General features: G+C 44.6%; 1 protein-coding gene and 1 pseudogene across 3 annotated transcripts in view; both read right to left on the reverse strand.

Annotated features, from left to right (window-relative positions):
* The window catches only part of slc25a45 (solute carrier family 25 member 45), a 28,869-nt gene that overhangs the window by 4,520 nt on the left and 4,089 nt on the right, over positions 1-20,260 (reverse strand). For 2 of the 3 annotated variants that reach the window (XM_030733324.1, XM_030733323.1), the window contains exons 2-7: positions 14,523-14,579; positions 14,380-14,423; positions 14,226-14,297; positions 13,930-14,109; positions 4,541-4,612; positions 4,245-4,424 (exon numbers count right to left, since the gene is read on the reverse strand). In XM_030733324.1, coding sequence (XP_030589184.1) covers positions 4,245-4,424; positions 4,541-4,612; positions 13,930-14,109; positions 14,226-14,297; positions 14,380-14,423; positions 14,523-14,559 — 585 coding nt within the window. In that variant the 5' untranslated portion in view covers positions 14,560-14,579. The remainder of the gene's footprint in view (positions 1-4,244; positions 4,425-4,540; positions 4,613-13,929; positions 14,110-14,225; positions 14,298-14,379; positions 14,424-14,522; positions 14,580-20,260) is intronic. The other variant, XM_030733325.1, reaches the window with a different exon arrangement.
* Positions 15,184-17,085, reverse strand: LOC115783699 (uncharacterized; annotated as a pseudogene).

Here is a 20,260-nt window from a genome sequence, read left to right on the forward strand (position 1 = left end):
GATGAAAACCGCATTGTTCCTCTTGAATCCGAGGTTCGACTAAAAGAGACCCTCCTTTCAGTCACCCTGGCATAGCCCTTACCAGGGAGGCTGAGGAGTGTGATCCCCTGATAGCTGGAGCACACCGGTCTCCCGTCTTAAAGATGGGGACCACTAACCCAGTCTGCCAATCCAGTGGCACTGCCCCAGGACCTTGTTGCTGTGAAGCAACAATGCTATCTGCTGTGTCACGTAATAATCCTCTTGTTTCAATATTTGGCAAGAGCACCAGGTTAAACTTTCTCCTGAATGACAGAAAAATCAAAGTGCAGCTTTTTTGTTAATGCAGGCTTCTTTTTTTTTTTTTTTACGCACAAATTTAAGTTCTTTTACCTTTGTTCTCTACAGAATTCCACCACCTCACACTATCGTTTTCAGTTCTTCTATAGGTGATAATAATTATTTATAACTTGCAGAAAATAAAATCTGTCACTTTGATTATTTTTTAATTAATTTTGTTATTTGTATTTTCGTTTTTGTGTTTTATATATATTTTTGGTTTTAAGAGTGTTTTGAACCTTCCCCAAAACTGCATTGCGTTGCAAGGGGTTTATCCAGATCTAATTCATTTATATTAATATTGACCTACATCAAACTTCAGTCTTGTTTGGATGAATTCATTTGAAATGTGCTCATAGCAAAAAGAAAGGTTTTACATGTAGGGACTTCATAAAAATCATCTGGTCCTTATCAGGTCTTAAAATTAGGTAAATACAACCTCAGATGAGCAACAATGCATATTACACCATGTCATTATTTATTTAATAAAAATTAAGCCAAACTACAACTGGATAAGTGGAAGAGGGAGGGTGGGTGGATGGATGGATGGATACAAGCATACATACTCCTTCAACAGGAATTCAGAGGGTAAGTAGCAGCCTGGAGCAACTAATCAAATGCACTTTTAATTAACTGATCACCTGCAAGTGTGAGCACCTTTATAAAAGCAGAGGTTTTGGCAGTTTGAAGGTCTGGAGCATTCAAGTATGGGAAGGGTTATAAGATCATTTCCAAACAATTTGAAGTCCATCATTCCACAGTAAGAATGATTATTCACAAGTGGAAAACATTCAAGATTCAAGACAGTTACCAGTCAGAGAAAGACTGAATGAGTATGGCTTATTTGGACGGGTTGCCAGGAGAAAGCTTCTTTTCCCTAAAAGAACACGGCAGCATGCATAGATTTGCAAAACTGCCTCTGAACAAATCACAAAACTTGTGGAACAATGTCCTTTGGACAAACGAGACCAAAGTGATGTTTGTCCATAATGCACAGCACAATGTATGGAGAAAGACAAACTCAGTGTATCAACTGTCAAGCACGATGGTGGAGGGGTGATGATTTGGGCTTGTTTTGCAGCGACAGGATCTGGGGACCTTGCAGTCACTGACTTGGCCATAAACTCCTTTGTATACCAAAGTATTCTAGGGTCAAATGTGAGATCATCTTTTTAACAGCTAAAGCTTAGTCCAAACTGGGTCATGCAGCAGGACAATGATATAACACACAGCAGGAAATCTGCTGCAATGGCCCAGTCCAAGTCCAGAACTCTCCCTGATTGAAATGCTAGACTTTAAGAGAGCTGTGCATAAAGGAGTCCCTGCAAATCAGTACTCTAGCTGCAGCATTTTGGATCAGCTGAAGGCTTTTCAGGGAGCTTTTAGGACAGTCTGATAATAATGAATTACAATAATCCAGCCTAGAAGTAATAAATGCATGAACTAGTTTTTCAGCATCACTGAGACAAGATGTTTCTAATTTTAAAAATATTGTTGAAATGCAAAAAAAGCAGTCCTACATATTTGTTTAATATATGCATTGAAGGACATATCCTGCTCAAAAATGACTCCAAGTAATGCCATCCAGAGTAAGCATCTGGCTAGACACCATGTTTATAAGGTTTGTAAGGCCAAGTACAATAACCTCAGTTTTATCTGAATTTAGAAGCAGGAAATTAGAGATTCAAACCACTGCAATTCACCTCAGCCCCAACCGGTTGCGGCAGATGACTGCCCCTCCCTGAGCCTGGTTCTGGGAGTTTTTCCTTCCCTGTCACCAAGTGCTGCTCATAGGGAGTCGTTTTGACTGTTGAGTTTTCTCTGTATTATTGTAGGGTTTTACCTACAAACCAAAGCGCCTTGAGGCGACTGTTGTTGTTTGTTTGTTGTGATCTGGCGCTATACTAATAAAACTGAATTGAAATTGAATTGAACTGCAATGCATTACCTTTAATACCTATGGTATGCTCTCTGTCTCTGTAATAAAATATTATGGTCAACAGTATCAAAAGCTGCACTGAGTTCTAACAGGAGAAGCACAGAGATGTATCCACTGTCAGATCATTTGTAACCTTCACTAATGCTGTTTCTGTACTGTGATGAATTCTGAAACCTGACTGAAACTCTTCAAATAAACCGTTCCTCAGCAGATGGTCAGTTAGCTGTTTTACAACCACTCTTTCAAGAATCTTTGAGAGAAAAGGAAGGTTGGAGATAGGCCTATAATTGGTTAGCTGGTCAAGTGATGGCTTTTTAATTTTTAACTTCTTTGAGCAGTCTAGTAGGAATGAACGTTGATGTTTTGGAGGAAGTAAATATTGTTCAGTGTTCAAAGTTCAATTGGAGAAAATACCAGCAGTGCTGAAAGCAGCTGATGAATATTTTTTTTTTCCTAATGGTTAACATTAGAACTCCCAGGATTTTTAGAACTACCTGAATTCCCATAGGTGGTGGTTATTCTGACCACCTGTGGGAGTTCTAGTGTTAAAGTTTTTTTGTGAAGAAAATCATGAAGTCATTACAGTTAAATGAATACTCAGCTCTACAGAGCTCTGACTCTCTGGGGTTGTTCTTATTTTCTTCAGTCAGTGATGATTAGTAAGTTGTCATAGCTTTATGGAGGGCTTTTTAATAGAGCAAGAAACTCTTCTTCCCGGCTAACTGAAGATAAATTAGTGAGATGCCATTCCCTCTTCACTTTATGGGTTATCTGCTTTAAGCTGCATGTTTTTGAGTTATAATACAAAGTCAAGCACTTCTGATTTGAGGGTGTCCTTTTCAGAGGAGCCACAGTATGCAAAATCATACACAATGAGGATTAAAACTATTGTTGAGATAATCTACCTCTCTGGGAGCAGAGTTTAGGTAGCTGCTCTGCACTGTGTTGGCACATAGCATTGAAAAGCATAATAATGAAGGAATTATATCCTTAAACTTAGTTACAGCACTTTCAGAAAGACTTCTACTGTAATAGAGCATATTTCCCACTGCTGTGTAATCCATTCATGTAAATGCTATTAAGAAACGATGAGACAGGAGGGGGCTTTCAGGAAATTATTAAGTTTCTATGACATATGTCAGAACAAGATCCAGAGTATGATTAAAGTGGTGGGTGGGCTCATTTACATTTTGAGAGAAGCCAACTGAATCTAATAATAGATTAAACGCAGTACTGAGGCTGTCATTTTCAGCATCTACACTGATGTTAAATCACCCACTATTATTTTATATGAACTGAGCACTAAATCAGATAAAAAGTCTGAGAAATCAGACAGAAACTCTGAGTAAGAGCCAGGAGGATGATAAATAATAACAAATAAATCAGGTTTTTCAATTTTCCAATTAGGGTGGACAAGGCTAAGAGTCAGAGTTTCAAAAGAATTAAAACTCTGTCTGGGTCAATGGTTAATTAATAAGCTGGAGTGGAAGATTGCTGCTACTACTCCCCCTCGACCTGTGCTTCAAGGATTCTAACAGTACTTCCAAACCACTTCTGGCATTAACATCAGCAATAAAACTGTACACGAGAGCTTCATGGCTTAGCAGTTCCTGTAGGTGTAATGTGTAGGTGGTCCAGTACTTTTTTCCATACAGTGTATCTTCCCTAACTGCAACATTATCACTGTGCCAAAGTTTATTCTAATACAGACAGTCAGACAGACATAGTAACACCTGACAAAGAACTCCAAACTGCTTTGGCAGTAGCTTCTGATATAGCAGTTTGTCCAAAACATTTTCACACGATGACATACACAGACTTGCAAGGGCAACACAATGCCAACCACTCTCTCTTGTAGCTGGCAACAAGAATGATGTTTTGAACACTGTCAACACTAGCATGACATGCAATTGTCACGTCAGTAACATCTGCAGCCCTGTGAGGTACTTTTAAGTTAAACCAGCTAGAGAACATCAGGTAATCTTACCTGCACCAGGCCCGAGAAGCAGCCGGCAGTGAAGACCTGTGCAGCAGATGCTGGTTTGCCTTGACTGTGCTGAGAGTGAGTGAGGTAATCTGAAGCATTACTGTAAGAACCAAAGACAGCGGCATTGTTGATGCCAGTGGTCAGAACAGGAAACGCCATGCCCTTAAAGAATCCACGGAGCTGATGTGATTAAAGCATAAGTGATCATTACTCTCTTGTCCTGTTCCTGGTGGAGTATGAAACTATTTTGCATTAATTTATCTTGTGAAACAATTTAGGAAAAGTACAACACCCACCCCTTCATGAGAGTATGTTTTAATCACACAGTGAAATATTCCTTTATACACAGACTGGGCTTGGAGACGCACCTAGAAGTGTAAAAAGAGATGTAAAAAAATAAAATAAATTGTGCATTTAGTCATGTTTACGGGTTTCAGTGCATCATTCAACCTTCACAGTGTCTAACGGATGTCCGACTGCAAGTCCCACTGCACCTACAATAACCAACAAGAACATTTTATTTCTCCACATTCATACAATTAATATACTGTATTGCATTCTTTGTTCTTCTCTTATAAACACTGTTTTTCTACCTGAAATGCTCCCAGCTAAGAATTCCAAGAAAGGCATGATGTTTACAGTTTCACAACCTGCAAGAAAACCCTTGTGTTTAAACTGTCATAAAGATAAAACATTACAGGTGCTATAGTGCGAAACTGACTGTCTGGCAATCAAGGGTGGTTAATGTGTGACCTAGTTGTATATGGTATGCTATAAGTTTGCATCAAATTAATATAGTGTTTTTGCTGGCTCAGAAAATGACTTTTGGAGGTGATTGAAAACATAACCATATGCAGTCTGGCCTGAGTTAAGGCAGTAAGTCTGTGTTCCATTATTTGACATAAATTCTTCCCATTTTATTGGTTATTCTGACCATTTGATAATCAGAAATGTTTATTATGCTTGAGTGAATGAACACAAAAACTGGCCTTGGGGGTTGCTAAAAAAATTCTCCCTTGATTGTAAAACCGAAAATCCATTTTAATTTAACCAAGTTTAAAGTGTGTGGATTGGTTAAAATATAATAGATAATCAGGAGGACAGCACACTGTCCACTGTTCACAGATCTTTTTTTTCTTCATCTAGTGTTTTTTTTTTTTTTTAGAATATCCAGTATTAATAATAATAAAAAAATGTATGCATGACATCAGAATACTGATGCCATGCACAATATTCTTTGTTAAATAGCAGCACCTTACCTACCTTTGCAAGTCTTGCGTTATGGCTGTAACAAATGCTGTCACAGCCCATTCTTTGCTCTATGGTCAGATCAATGGTCGTTTAAAAGGCAATATTTCCTGTTCAAAGGTAACGTTTCTTCAAAATAAAAGTCTAGTTGTGTCACATGAGGATTTGTCTGTATCCTAAGGCACAGTATTGTGCCAAAAAGGGATTTCCTGATTAAAAATTACATATCTGTCATGAATGATATCAAGTCAGTAAAATCAAAGATGATTCCTGTCACAAGGTAGAAGCTCCAATCAGCTTTTGGCAAAGTGACTTTTATATATCTTTAATTTATCCAGCTAAAAAGGATAATTAAATATGTCTTTTTCAAGAGAGATCTGGCCATAAGGGAAGCAGAAATTGCAGCAAATATAACATCACAGTTCTATAAAGATATTTTAAGTGGCAACAAAGACTGAACTGATTATAATGTATGTAGAATAACACGGCCATAAAGGGGAGTCCTGTTACCAGAGACCCTGGAGGGCCTGTAATCCTCTCTGGAAAGGGGCATCCCGTCCCCACCTTCCCCCTCGACGGCCTCCGGCGCGCTAGAGACCCAGAGGGAAGGAAGCGGAGAGAAGGGGATCCTTTCCAGAAAGCGGCAACCTGTCACCAGCCTCCCCCTCGACGGCCTGTGGCGCACCAGACACCCAGAGGGAAGGAAGTTGAAGGAAGGGGATCCTTTCCAAAAAGGGGCATCCCGTCGCCACCCTCCCACTCGATGGCCTCTGGTGTGGCAGAGACCCAGAGGGAAGGATGCAGAGGGCCTGTAATCCTCCCTGAAAAGGGGCATCCCGTCGCCACCCTCCCCCTCAACGGCCTCCAGCACACCAGAGATCTAGAGGGAAGAAAGCGGAGGGAAGGGCATCCTCTCTGGAAAGCGGCATCCCTTCGCCACCCTCCCCCTCAACAGCTTCTGTCACACCAGATACCCAGAGGGAAGGAAGTTGAAGGAAGGGGATCCTTTCCAAAAAGGGGCATCCAGTTGCCACCCTCCCCCACAATGAATTCTGATGTGCCAGAGATCCAGAGAGAAGGAAGTGGAGGGCTCTTAATCCTATCTGGAAAGGGGCATCCCGTTGGACCTCTGCCTTACAACAACATATTTGAAATACAACAATGGTTACTGCAGACAAAAGCATGGATGCACCGTGGGCTCCCCAGTGCCACCCATTGTAGCCAACCTTTACATAGAGGAAGTGGAAAGTAAAGCGCATGCTCTTTCCAAGGGATAGCACCTAGCCACTGCTACAGATATGTGGATGACAGCTGGGTCAAAATCAAAACCCAAGAAATAGAAGCCTTCCCTCACCACATTAACTCAGTGGATGAATACATAAGGTTTACCAGGGAGGATACTAGGGATAATAGGTTACCGTTCCTGGACTGTGCAGTGCTTATTGAGTAAGATGGAAGTCTCAACATTGAAGTTTACCAGAAGCCCCCACACACAGACCAGTACCTACTCTTTGACTCCCACCACCCACTGGAACACAAACTTGGGGTGATCAGGACCCTACAACACCGGGCAGAAAACGTTCCCTCTAAGGTAGAAGGGAAACAAAAGGAACACATGCATGTAAAGAAAGCCCTTAAAACATGTGGTTATCCCAACTGGGCTTTCATCAAATCAGCCAAGATGCAAAGGAAAAAGGTCAAACACAAACTAGGGAGAATAAGAATGACAAGCAGAAAAACATTGTCATCCCTTATGTTCCAGGCTTGTTAGAGAAACTCAGAAGAATTTTGTCCAAGCATGACATCCCAGTATATTTCAAACCTAGTCACACTCCAATGCAAAAACTGGTCCATCCCAAGGACAAAACCCCCAAACACAAGATAAGCAACATCGTGTCTGCTGTCCAGTGCAGTGTCTACATTGGAGAAACCAAACAGCCTCTTCACAAACAAATGGCACAGCATAGAAGAGCCACCTCAACAGGACAAGACTCAGCTGCATCTGAAGGAGAAAGGCACTCTTTTTGAGGATGCCAATGTTCACATTTTGGACCGGGAAGTCAGATGGTTTAAAAGGGGAGTAAAAGAAGCCATCTATGTGTGCTGTGAACAACCATCACTGAACAGAGGAGGTGGATTGTGTCACCAATTTTCTGCCATTTAAAATGCTGTCCTTTAGGGCTGCAACTAAAAATTATTTTGATAGTCGAATAATCTGTCAATTATTTTAGCAATTAGTCAGTGATTATTTCAGTCTTACCTCACCTGTTCAAGCCTGCCCGCCTGTTAATATCACCTTGTTGTCTCGTCTCACAATTAAAATAAAGGCCCATAAAAATCCGAGTTCGAAACGAATCAAATGTATTTTTAACATTAATGTGACCATCACAATTAACAATGAACAATGCGTATTAAAGTGAATGCTATTTTTTATTTTTAAATTAAAATATAATGTGCAAATAAATAAAAAAAAAGATCTTTGCCCAAAAGTTCAAATAAGGCTTCAAATTAAATCATAAAGCTTTTCTGTGAGATGCTCCCACACCTTTGACAGTCTGTCTCCATTTTCTTTCATTTTCTCCACCCTCCTCTCTGAAGTGGATTTATAGGTTTTTGTGAAAAGAAGAACCTCAGGATTTTGATGCATAATTCTGTGCCTTTCCAAGTTAGTAATACTGTTTATGATTCAGCAGGTAGATTTTTGGTGGTCCAGGGAACTCTTTTGAGAGAAAATATCAATTTGGTTAATGTATACAGCCCTGACCACAACAATTCATTTTTTGAAAAGTTTCTGCTGGTAGCTGCACTTTCGATTTGATCAGAAACAAATGAAACCAGTTACACTGTTCTTTCAGAGCTTGAGGTCGGTGGGTTTTCCCCTTTGAGAAGTGTTCACATTTTGTCATCATCCACAACAAGACACTTGCTTCCATCTTTCTCGCTATTGTACTCAAAGAAATCCCATATGGGATTCTGCCACTTTCTCCCAACTTTATTTATGATGCGGACACACACACACACACACACACACACACACACAGTGAGGTGCCGTATGGCGCTCTCAGCTAAAACTGCTAGAGCGGAAAAAAAGATTTCATATCATTCCACAAGGCTTTTAAATTAACTGGCAAACAAGAAAACAAACCAACCAACAATCCATCCAGGCCTCCAACCAGTAAGACATGCCTGGAACACCTCACCCAAGAGGCGCCCAGGAGGCATGCTAGTCAGATGCCCAAACCACCTCAAATGACTCCTTTCTATGTGGAGGAGCAGTGGCTCTACTTTGAGCCCCTCCTGAATAGCTTTTCTCCTCACCATATCTGTAAGGGTGAGGTCAGCCACCCTTCGGAGGAAGCTCATTTCTGCCTCTTGTATTTGCAGTCTCATTCTTTCAGTCAGTAGGGACATAGATTGTCCGTAAAATGACAGCTTCGCTTTCACACTCAGCCCTCTCTTTACCACAACAGACCAGTGCAGCATTTGCATCACTGCAGACGCGGCCCCAATCCATCTGTCAACCTCCCGTTTCCATCTCCCGTCAGTCATGAACAAGACCCCAAGACAAGTTGCTGCCTCCACCTGGGGCTGCAACTCATCCCTGAGCCAGAGTGGGCACTCTACCTTTTTCCAGCTGAGGACCATGGCCTCAGACTTAGAGGTGCTAATTCTCATACCAGCCACTTCACAATCAGCTGTGAATTGTTCCACTGTGAGCTGGAGGCCACCACCTGATGAAGCCAACAGGACCACATCATCCACAAAGAGCAGAGATGAGATTCTGAGGCCACCAATGCAGAAGCCTTCTGCCACTTGGCTATGCCTAGAAATTCTGTCCATAAAAATTATGAAGCAAATTGGTGACAAAGGGCAGCCCTGGCCAAGTTCAACACACACAGGAAATGAGTCCGACTTATTGCCGGCAATACAGACAAAGCTCTCGCTGTGGTTGTACAGGGACTGAATGACCCGCAACAATGGGCCAGACACCCCATACTCCTGCAGCACCTTCCATAGGATACCCCAAGGGACACGGTTGAATGCCTTCTCCAAGTCCACAAAACACATGTAGACTGGATGGGCAAACTCCCATGCACACTCAAATATCCTCAAGAGGATGAAGAGCTGGTCCAGTTTTCCGCGACGAGGATGAAAACCGCATTGTTCCTCTTGAATCCGAGGTTCGACTAAAAGAGACCCTCCTTTCAGTCACCCTGGCATAGCCCTTACCAGGGAGGCTGAGGAGTGTGATCCCCTGATAGCTGGAGCACACCGGTCTCCCGTCTTAAAGATGGGGACCACTAACCCAGTCTGCCAATCCAGTGGCACTGCCCCAGGACCTTGTTGCTGTGAAGCAACAGTGCTATCTGCTGTGTCATGTAATAATCCTCTTGTTTCAATATTTGGCAGGAGCACCAGGTTAAACTTTCTCCTGAATGACAGAAAAATCAAAGTGCAGCTTTTTTGTTAATGCAGGCTTCTTTTTTTTTTTTTTTTACGCACAAATTTAAGTTCTTTTACCTTTGTTCTCTACAGAATTCCACCACCTCACACTATCGTTTTCAGTTCTTCTATAGGTGATAATAATTATTTATAACTTGCAGAAAATAAAATCTGTCACTTTGATTATTTTTTAATTAATTTTGTTATTTGTATTTTCTTTTTTGTGTTTTATATATATTTTTGGTTTTAAGAGTGTTTTGAACCTTCCCCAAAACTGCATTGCTTTGCAAGGGGTTTATCCAGATCTAATTCATTTATATTAATATTGACCTACATCAAACTTCAGTCTTGTTTGGATGAATTCATTTGAAATGTGCTCATAGCAAAAAGAAAGGTTTTACATGTAGGGACTTCATAAAAATCATCTGGTCCTTATCAGGTCTTAAAATGAGGTAAATACAACCTCAGATGAGCAACAACGCATATTACACCATGTCATTATTTATTTAATAAAAATTAAGCCAAACTACAACTGGATAAGTGGAAGAGGGAGGGTGGGTGGATGGATGGATGGATACAAGCATACATACTCCTTCAACAGGAATTCAGAGGGTAAGTAGCAGCCTGGAGCAACTAATCAAATGCACTTTTAATAAACTGATCACCTGCAAGTGTGAGCACCTTTATAAAAGCAGTGGTTTTGGCAGTTTGAAGGTCTGGAGCATTCAAGTATGGGAAGGGTTATAAGATCATTTCCAAACAATTTGAAGTCCATCATTCCACAGTAAGAATGATTATTCACAAGTGGAAAACATTCAAGATTCAAGACAGTTACCAGTCAGAGAAAGACTGAATGAGTATGGCTTATTTGGACGGGTTGCCAGGAGAAAGCTTCTTTTCCCTAAAAGAACACGGCAGCATGCATAGATTTGCAAAACTGCCTCTGAACAAATCACAAAACTTGTGGAACAATGTCCTTTGGACAAACGAGACCAAAGTGATGTTTGTCCATAATGCACAGCACAATGTATGGAGAAAGACAAACTCAGTGTATCAACTGTCAAGCACGATGGTGGAGGGGTGATGATTTGGGCTTGTTTTGCAGCGACAGGATCTGGGGACCTTGCAGTCACTGACTTGGCCATAAACTCCTTTGTATACCAAAGTATTCTAGGGTCAAATGTGAGATCATCTTTTTAACAGCTAAAGCTTAGTCCAAACTGGGTCATGCAGCAGGACAATGATATAACACACAGCAGGAAATCTGCCACAGAATGGCTGTAAAGAATCAAAGTGTTGCAATGGCCCAGTCCAAGTCCAGAACTCTCCCTGATTGAAATGCTAGACTTTAAGAGAGCTGTGCATAAAGGAGTCCCTGCAAATCAGTACTCTAGCTGCAGCATTTTGGATCAGCTGAAGGCTTTTCAGGGAGCTTTTAGGACAGTCTGATAATAATGAATTACAATAATCCAGCCTAGAAGTAATAAATGCATGAACTAGTTTTTCAGCATCACTGAGACAAGATGTTTCTAATTTTAAAAATATTGTTGAAATGCAAAAAAAGCAGTCCTACATATTTGTTTAATATATGCATTGAAGGACATATCCTGCTCAAAAATGACTCCAAGTAATGCCATCCAGAGTAAGTATCTGGCTAGACACCATGTTTATAAGGTTTGTAAGGCCAAGTACAATAACCTCAGTTTTATCTGAATTTAGAAGCAGGAAATTAGAGATTCAAACCACTGCAATTGACCTCAGCCCCAACCGGTTGCGGCAGATGACTGCCCCTCCCTGAGCCTGGTTCTGGGAGTTTTTCCTTCCCTGTCACCAAGTGCTGCTCATAGGGAGTCGTTTTGACTGTTGAGTTTTCTCTGTATTATTGTAGGGTTTTACCTACAAAACAAAGCGCCTTGAGGCGACTGTTGTTGATTGTTTGTTTGTTGTGATCTGGCGCTATACTAATAAAACTGAATTGAAATTGAATTGAACTGCAATGCATTACCTTTAATACCTATGGTATGCTCTCTGTCTCTGTAATAAAATATTATGGTCAACAGTATCAAAAGCTGCACTGAGTTCTAACAGGAGAAGCACAGAGATGTATCCACTGTCAGATCATTTGTAACCTTCACTAATGCTGTTTCTGTACTGTGATGAATTCTGAAACCTGACTGAAACTCTTCAAATAAACCGTTCCTCAGCAGATGGTCAGTTAGCTGTTTTACAACCACTCTTTCAAGAATCTTTGAGAGAAAAGGAAGGTTGGAGATAGGCCTATAATTGGTTAGCTGGTCAAGTGATGGCTTTTTAATTTTTAACTTCTTTGAGCAGTCTAGTAGGAATGAACGTTGATGTTTTGGAGGAAGTAAATATTGTTCAGTGTTCAAAGTTCAATTGGAGCTCAATTGGAGAGAAATACCAGCAGTGCTGAAAGCAGCTGATGAATATTTTTTTTTCCTAATGGTTAACATTAGAACTCCCAGGATTTTTAGAACTACCTGAATTCCCATAGGTGGTGGTTATTCTGACCACCTGTGGGAGTTCTAGTGTTAAAGTTTTTTTGTGAAGAAAATCATGAAGTCATTACAGTTAAATGAATACTCAGCTCTACAGAGCTCTGACTCTCTGGGGTTGTTCTTATTTTCTTCAGTCAGTGATGATTAGTAAGTTGTCATAGCTTTATGGAGGGCTTTTTAATAGAGCAAGAAACTCTTCTTCCCGGCTAACTGAAGATAAATTAGTGAGATGCCATTCCCTCTTCACTTTATGGGTTATCTGCTTTAAGCTGCATGTTTTTGAGTTATAATACAAAGTCAAGCACTTCTGATTTGAGGGTGTCCTTTTCAGAGGAGCCACAGTATGCAAAATCATACACAATGAGGATTAAAACTATTGTTGAGATAATCTACCTCTCTGGGAGCAGAGTTTAGGTAGCTGCTCTGCACTGTGTTGGCACATAGCATTGAAAAGCATAATAATGAAGGAATTATATCCTTAAACTTAGTTACAGCACTTTCAGAAAGACTTCTACTGTAATAGAGCATATTTCCCACTGCTGTGTAATCCATTAACGTAAATGCTATTAAGAAACGATGAGACAGGAGGGGGCTTTCAGGAAATTATTAAGTTTCTATGACATATGTCAGAACAAGATCCAGAGTATGATTAAAGTGGTGGGTGGGCTCATTTACATTTTGAGAGAAGCCAACTGAATCTAATAATAGATTAAACGCAGTACTGAGGCTGTCATTTTCAGCATCTACACTGATGTTAAATCACCCACTATTATTTTATATGAACTGAGCACTAAATCAGATAAAAAGTCTGAGAAATCAGACAGAAACTCTGAGTAAGAGCCAGGAGGATGATAAATAATAACAAATAAATCAGGTTTTTCAATTTTCCAATTAGGGTGGACAAGGCTAAGAGTCAGAGTTTCAAAAGAATTAAAACTCTGTCTGGGTCAATGGTTAATTAATAAGCTGGAGTGGAAGATTGCTGCTACTACTCCCCCTCGACCTGTGCTTCAAGGATTCTAACAGTACTTCCAAACCACTTCTGGCATTAACATCAGCAATAAAACTGTACACGAGAGCTTCATGGCTTAGCAGTTCCTGTAGGTGTAATGTGTAGGTGGTCCAGTACTTTTTTCCATACAGTGTATCTTCCCTAACTGCAACATTATCACTGTGCCAAAGTTTATTCTAATACAGACAGTCAGACAGACATAGTAACACCTGACAAAGAACTCCAAACTGCTTTGGCAGTAGCTTCTGATATAGCAGTTTGTCCAAAACATTTTCACACGATGACATACACAGACTTGCAAGGGCAACACAATGCCAACCACTCTCTCTTGTAGCTGGCAACAAGAATGACGTTTTGAACACTGTCAACACTAGCATGACATGCAATTGTCACGTCAGTAACATCTGCAGCCCTGTGAGGTACTTTTAAGTTAAACCAGCTAGAGAACATCAGGTAATCTTACCTGCACCAGGCCCGAGAAGCAGCCGGCAGTGAAGACCTGTGCAGCAGATGCTGGTTTGCCTTGACTGTGCTGAGAGTGAGTGAGGTAATCTGAAGCATTACTGTAAGAACCAAAGACAGCGGCATTGTTGATGCCAGTGGTCAGAACAGGAAACGCCATGCCCTTAAAGAATCCACGGAGCTGATGTGATTAAAGCATAAGTGATCATTACTCTCTTGTCCTGTTCCTGGTGGAGTATGAAACTATTTTGCATTAATTTATCTTGTGAAACAATTTAGGAAAAGTACAACACCCACCCCTTCATGAGAGTATGTTTTAATCACACAGTGAAATATTCCTTTATACACAGACTGGGCTTGGAGACGCACCTAGAAGTGTAAAAAGAGATGTAAAAAAATAAAATAAATTGTGCATTTAGTCATGTTTACGGGTTTCAGTGCATCATTCAACCTTCACAGTGTCTAACGGATGTCCGACTGCAAGTCCCACTGCACCTACAATAACCAACAAGAACATTTTATTTCTCCACATTCATACAATTAATATACTGTATTGCATTCTTTGTTCTTCTCTTATAAACACTGTTTTTCTACCTGAAATGCTCCCAGCTAAGAATTCCAAGAAAGGCATGATGTTTACAGTTTCACAACCTGCAAGAAAACCCTTGTGTTTAAACTGTCATAAAGATAAAACATTACAGGTGCTATAGTGCGAGACTGACTGTCTGGCAATCAAGGGTGGTTAATGTGTGACTTAGTTGTATATGGTATGCTATAAGTTTGCATCAAATTAATTCAGTGTTTTTGCTGGCTCAGAAAATGACTTTTGGAGGTGATTGAAAACATAACTTTAGGTTACTTGCATAACCCCGGTTCTCAGAGTAGCATGAGTGAGATGTCTCACTATGGGATGCGCCTCCCTGCGTATTCCTCAGAAGCATTCATCTCATTACGCCAATCCTGATTGGCTGGTGATCGCGATGACCATGTCAGGCGGAGCCACCCACCTTTAAGTAGCTTGCGCTACAACATAGTCATTATTCAAGATAAGCACCTCTTCTCGCTTCGCCCCAGCAAGAAGGGCTGTCTGGTGAGACATCTCACTCATACTACTCTGAGAACCGGGGTTACGCAAGTAACCTAAAGTTCTCATTCCTAGCATTCGTTTCGATGTCTCACTATGGGAAATGGAGACTCCCGTATTGCCAGACGAGCTTATCTCAAGCAACCGCCAGCTAAATAGCAAATAGTCCACCTATCCAAGTGAGGAGCCAGAGCTCAGTACTGCTTGGGCTACACTTGGAGCAGAGACATCCAGTCTGTAGAACCGGACGAAAGTGAGAGGTGAAGACCAGCTTGCGGCTGCACAGATGTCCTGGATTGACACCCCTTTAAACAGGGCCCAGGATGCCGCCAGACCACGACTAGAGTGAGCCCGCAGGCCCTCTGGAGCCTGCAGCCCCTGACTCGAATACCCCAGCGCAATCGCCTCCACAATCCAGTGTGAGAGCCGTTGCTTAGTGATAGGTTTGCCTCTGTGAGGACCTGCCCATGAAATGAAAAGCTGGTCACTTCCTCGGAAACCCTTAGTCCTGTCCAAATAAGCACGCAAAGCACGAACAGGACACAGCATGTGCAACCTTTGTTCTTCATCAGAAGAAAAAGGAGGCGGGGAGAATGCTGTCAAGGTAATTGGCACATATGACCCAACCACCTTAGGCACATATGCCGGGTTGGGCTTCAGCAGTACCCTAGCCTGCCCCTGGGCAAACTGAGTGCAAGAAGGGTGTGCTGAAAGGGCATGAATGTCACTGACACGCTTAGCCGAGGCTAAAGCAAGCAGCAACACAGTCTTCAGGGACAGATGCTTTAAATCAGTCTCCTGTAGAGGCTCAAATGGGGGGCAACAGAGCCCATCCAAAACCACCGCCAAATCCCAAGAGGGTGCCAGTGGCCTGGAGACAGGAAGTAACCTGGAAGTAACGGCAAACCAAAGGGTGTTGGCTAACTGTTTTATCACCAAACCCCATGTGGAAGGCAGCAATGGCAGCCAAGTACACTTTAACTGTGGAAAAGGCTTTTTGCTTGTCAATCAAGTCTTGTAGGAATGACAGAGTCAGGCCAACTGGACACTGAAAGGGAATGTGACCCTTCTCGTGGCACCAGTCCTCAAACACCCTCCACTTACTGTTGTACAGAGACCTGGTGGAGGATGCCCTAGCATTCTGAATAGTGTTAATCACCCCCTGGGGAAGATTCACCATGCTTAGATTAACCCACTCACGGGCCAGGCCCAAAGTGCCAGGCGCTCTGGATGTGGGTGGAAAATCGACCCCCGTGCCTGGGACAGCATATTCCTGCGCAACGGGAGTTGCCACGGCTGCCCGCACAGAAGCTGATATATCTCCGCTAGCCAGTGCATTGTCGGCCAGAGCGGAGCTATCAGAATCATTGTGTGGCGATGTTCCCTCACTCTGGACAGAGTGGGAGGTATTAACGCCAGAGGAGGAAAAGCATACAGGAGCACGGGTGGCCAAACATGCGCGAGCGCGTCCACACCGAGAGGCGCGCTCTGATCGCGCAAGGAGAAGAAACGCGGACACTGCGCGTTTTCTTCTGAAGCAAAAAGATCCACTGAAGCCTGGCCGTAGCGCAGCCACAGCTGTTCTACAATGGCCGGATGCAGGGCCCAGTCGCCGTATAGCGGAGCGCCTCTGGATAGCAGAGCGCCTCTGGATAGGAGATCCGCTCCCAGATTTAGAGAGCCTGCGATGTGCGTGGCCCTCAGAGACAGGAGACGTTTGCTGCTCCACAGGATCAGTCTGCGTGCCAGTATGTGCAACTGGTGTGAATGCAGTCCCCCTTGACGGTTGATATAAGCGACCGTCGTTGTATTGTCGGTCCTTACAAGGACGTGATGTCCCTGTAGGAACGGGAGAAAGCGCCTGAGGGTGAGAAACACCGCCAGAAGCTCCAGACAATTTATGTGGGATTGTTGGAGAGTGCCGCTCCAAAGACCTCTCACAGATCGCCCTTCGTGGACACCGCCCCAACCGGACAGGCTCGCGTCCGTGGTGACCACTTTCCGACACTGAACAGTGCCCATGGGTACCCCCTGAGTCAGAAAATCCGGATGTCGCCAACGGCGTAAAGCCATTGCGCAATCCACTGTTACTGTAACTCTCCGCGCGCCATGACGCACGGGGCTCAGTCTGAGTGAAGCTACCCAGCGCTGAAAATCTCTCATATGCAGCCGGCCGAGTCGCACTACAAGGATGGCTGAAGCCATCAGTCCCAGTAGGCGAAGGCACAACCTGAAGCGGACCAGTTTGTGTAGACGAAAAAGAGCGAGGCACGCTCTGAACGCCTTCACTCACTCGGCTGACAGGCTGGCTGTGAAGGAGATCGAGTCCAGAGATAAACCCAGAAATATTATATGTTGTGCCGGAGACAACACACTCTTTTCTGTGTTTATTATGAAACCCAGATCAGTTAGATGCTTCACGACGACACACGTCTGTGTCGCAGCTTCCTGCTCCGATCGCGCTAGAAGGAGCCAGTCGTCTAGATATGTAGCCAGACAAATGCCCTGCTGCCTGAGTGGCGCTATCGCTGCTTCGGTGCAGCGTACAAACACCCGGGGGCTCAGGGACAGGCCGAAGGGCAGCACTCTGTACTCGTAACAGATGCCCCGAAAAGCAAACCTCAGATACCTCCTGTGTGGAGGGTAAATGGGAATGTGAAAATATGCGTCCTTTAGGTCGACGGAAGTGAACCAGTCGCCCTGGCGCACCAAACGTACCAGCGATGCATGAGTCAGCATCCTGAACTTGTATTTTCTGAGAAATTCGTTCAGAGCCCGCAAATCCAGGATAGGGCGAAGTCCGCGCCCTCCCCGCTTGGGGACCAGGAAATACCTGGAGTAAAAGCCGCTTCGACTCTGATCGGGGGGCACTATACATATAGCTCTCTTTTCTAACAGCGAGTGTATTTCCTCCTGTAGAATGCGAGCAGACTCTCCCCGTGCTTGGGAATGTATTATGCCCAAGAAACGAGGGGGAGTAACGGCAAACTGAAGCCTGTAGCCCCGTGATACTGTTTTCAGTACCCAGGATGAAGTTGTGAGCTCCGCCCATCTCTCTCTCCTCCGAGATAGAGAAGTGGCAACTTCTTGTGTTTCGTCCGCTTGGGGGGCCCCTAAAACTTGTGTTAGGAGGCCATCTTGCGGTGGGGTACCGTGGTGACAATAGGTTAACACTGCGCATGCGCGGGGTGTTAAACTTTTCACAGCGTCGGTTATGGCACTCTTCCTGAGGGGAAGTGCAGCCCCCTCCCGAGGCAGCAGTGCCATTGTGCTGTTTTTTTGTTTTGACTGCGCCCTCGACAGTAAGTCTGGATGCTGCAGTGGAACATGCTTTATTAAATAACGAGAGTGTGTGTTTCTGCGACTCAAGAGAGGGGCAGGGTCTGCTGCTCCCGAAACAAAGTCTCCTTTCCTCGTGGCCTGTGCGTGTGCGCTCTGAGGGGGCATAACGCGCAGCGACGAGGGGTCGATCGGGCGGGGGTACCCCTGCGACACACTCTGGAACATAGCAGGTGGGGCTGGTGAACAGGGAACTTCCAGCTTCTTCACCTGTGGGAAGTGAGCAGCCTGTCAGGCTGCCTTCTTCTTCTTCCTGGCCTGCTGATCGAGGGGCTGCGCTGGTCGTCCTGGCGGAGCCGCTGTCGGGCCATTCCATGGCCAGCCTGCCCCCGTCTGCTGCCTCGGTGGGGGTACGGAGGGCGGCTGGGGCTTCGTACATTTTGGGATTCTGAACTGAGGGGGTGGCCGAGGGACAGCCTGTGCAAAGGTCTGTCGCGGGGCCGGAGGAGGCATCGGCTCGGTTTTCCGAGGGAGGCAAAGTTTAAGAGCTTCGTCCTCCCTCTTCTTTGCCTCACATCTCTGCTGCATGGAAGCCAGAGCAGTTCCGAAAATGCCGTCAGGCACGATCGGCATGTCAAGGATGTCCTCCTTTTCCCTCTCTGATAGGTCTGTCAGGTTGAGCCATCTGGCGCGTTCCTGCAACACCATCATTCCCATAGATTTCCCTGTGGCTTGGACTGCACAGCGCTGCACGCGGAGGCAAATGTCCGTAATCACAGTGATCTCTTCCCACACACTCGGGTCGGGCCTAGTCGTCATATCCTCGCACAGCTCTGCTTGATAAGCAGCGAGCATGGAGGAGACATTCAGCGCCCTAGCAGCCAAGGCCGCCGCCTTGTAGGCCCTTTCACTCATGACGGACTGAAAACGGTCCGCCTTTGACGGGAGTGTGGGGTTCCTGGAGGATGCCGCTGCTCGCCGCGGATGGAGGTGGGCTGCAACTAACGGCTCCATAGGGGGCATGCGGAGTAAGCCGCGCTTCTCCATGCCCTCAAAATCCAAGGAAGAAGCCCCTTGTATTGGGCTTCTGCTGCTGAACGGGCGGTCCTTCCACGAGACCGCTATCTCTTCCAATAGCTCCGGGAAGACTGGAAGTAACTGCTTCGCCGCCCTGGTGGCCTGGGGCAATTTCTTCCCCTCGTAACGTGATCTGGTGGTCTCCATTACGATGTCGGGCCACGGAATGTTCAGCCTGGAAGCAGCGCGTTTGCACACATTCTGCAAATCCATGCTGGGAGCGGGGGAAGCTGATGCGCTGTCCTCCTCGCCCCGGGAGGTGGCTGCAGTGTTAGGCTTGACAGCCTGAGGGGAGGGAACGAAAATTTAATCTTCGTCCACCTCATCGTCGGATACGAGGAGCTCTGAGGTGTCGTCATCATCATCCTCATAATCCAACTCTAGCACGTCTTCCAACGGCGGAGCCGTCGCGGCTAGGTCCAGCTGTTAGCCCCAGGTGGTGCCAGCGCGCGGTTCGGCTTCCGCAATTTCTTCCTTGTCGCCACCATCTGCCGCGGTCCCGGCTGTGGGCAAGAAAGGATCTGCTCCCGACAGGCTAGTCTGGCGCGCTAGCCGTCGACGGAGACTCTTCATGGTGAACCGGGCACAGTGCACGCATGAACCGGGGGCTTCGAGCGCAAGCTGGGCATGTTCCAGCCCGAGGCAGCAAGAGCAGACCTGGTGTGTGTCTTTGCTCGAGATTTTGTTGCCGCAAACGCAGAGTCGAGCCCCGGAGTCTCCGCTTCCTCTGGTGTGAGGGAATGGCGGGTTCATCTTCGTTAGCTGGGGTGCCAACTATGATGACAGCAAAAGAGAGAACGGTGTTGGCTGGCGTGCCAAACCGTAATTAACCGCCTTACCGGAGGGTAGGTGGTAAAACGCCCTGGTCTATGGTGAAGACTCACGGGGAGAG

Source organism: Archocentrus centrarchus, chromosome 7 (assembly GCF_007364275.1).
Source record: "Archocentrus centrarchus isolate MPI-CPG fArcCen1 chromosome 7, fArcCen1, whole genome shotgun sequence".
NCBI classification, from domain to species: domain Eukaryota; kingdom Metazoa; phylum Chordata; class Actinopteri; order Cichliformes; family Cichlidae; genus Archocentrus; species Archocentrus centrarchus.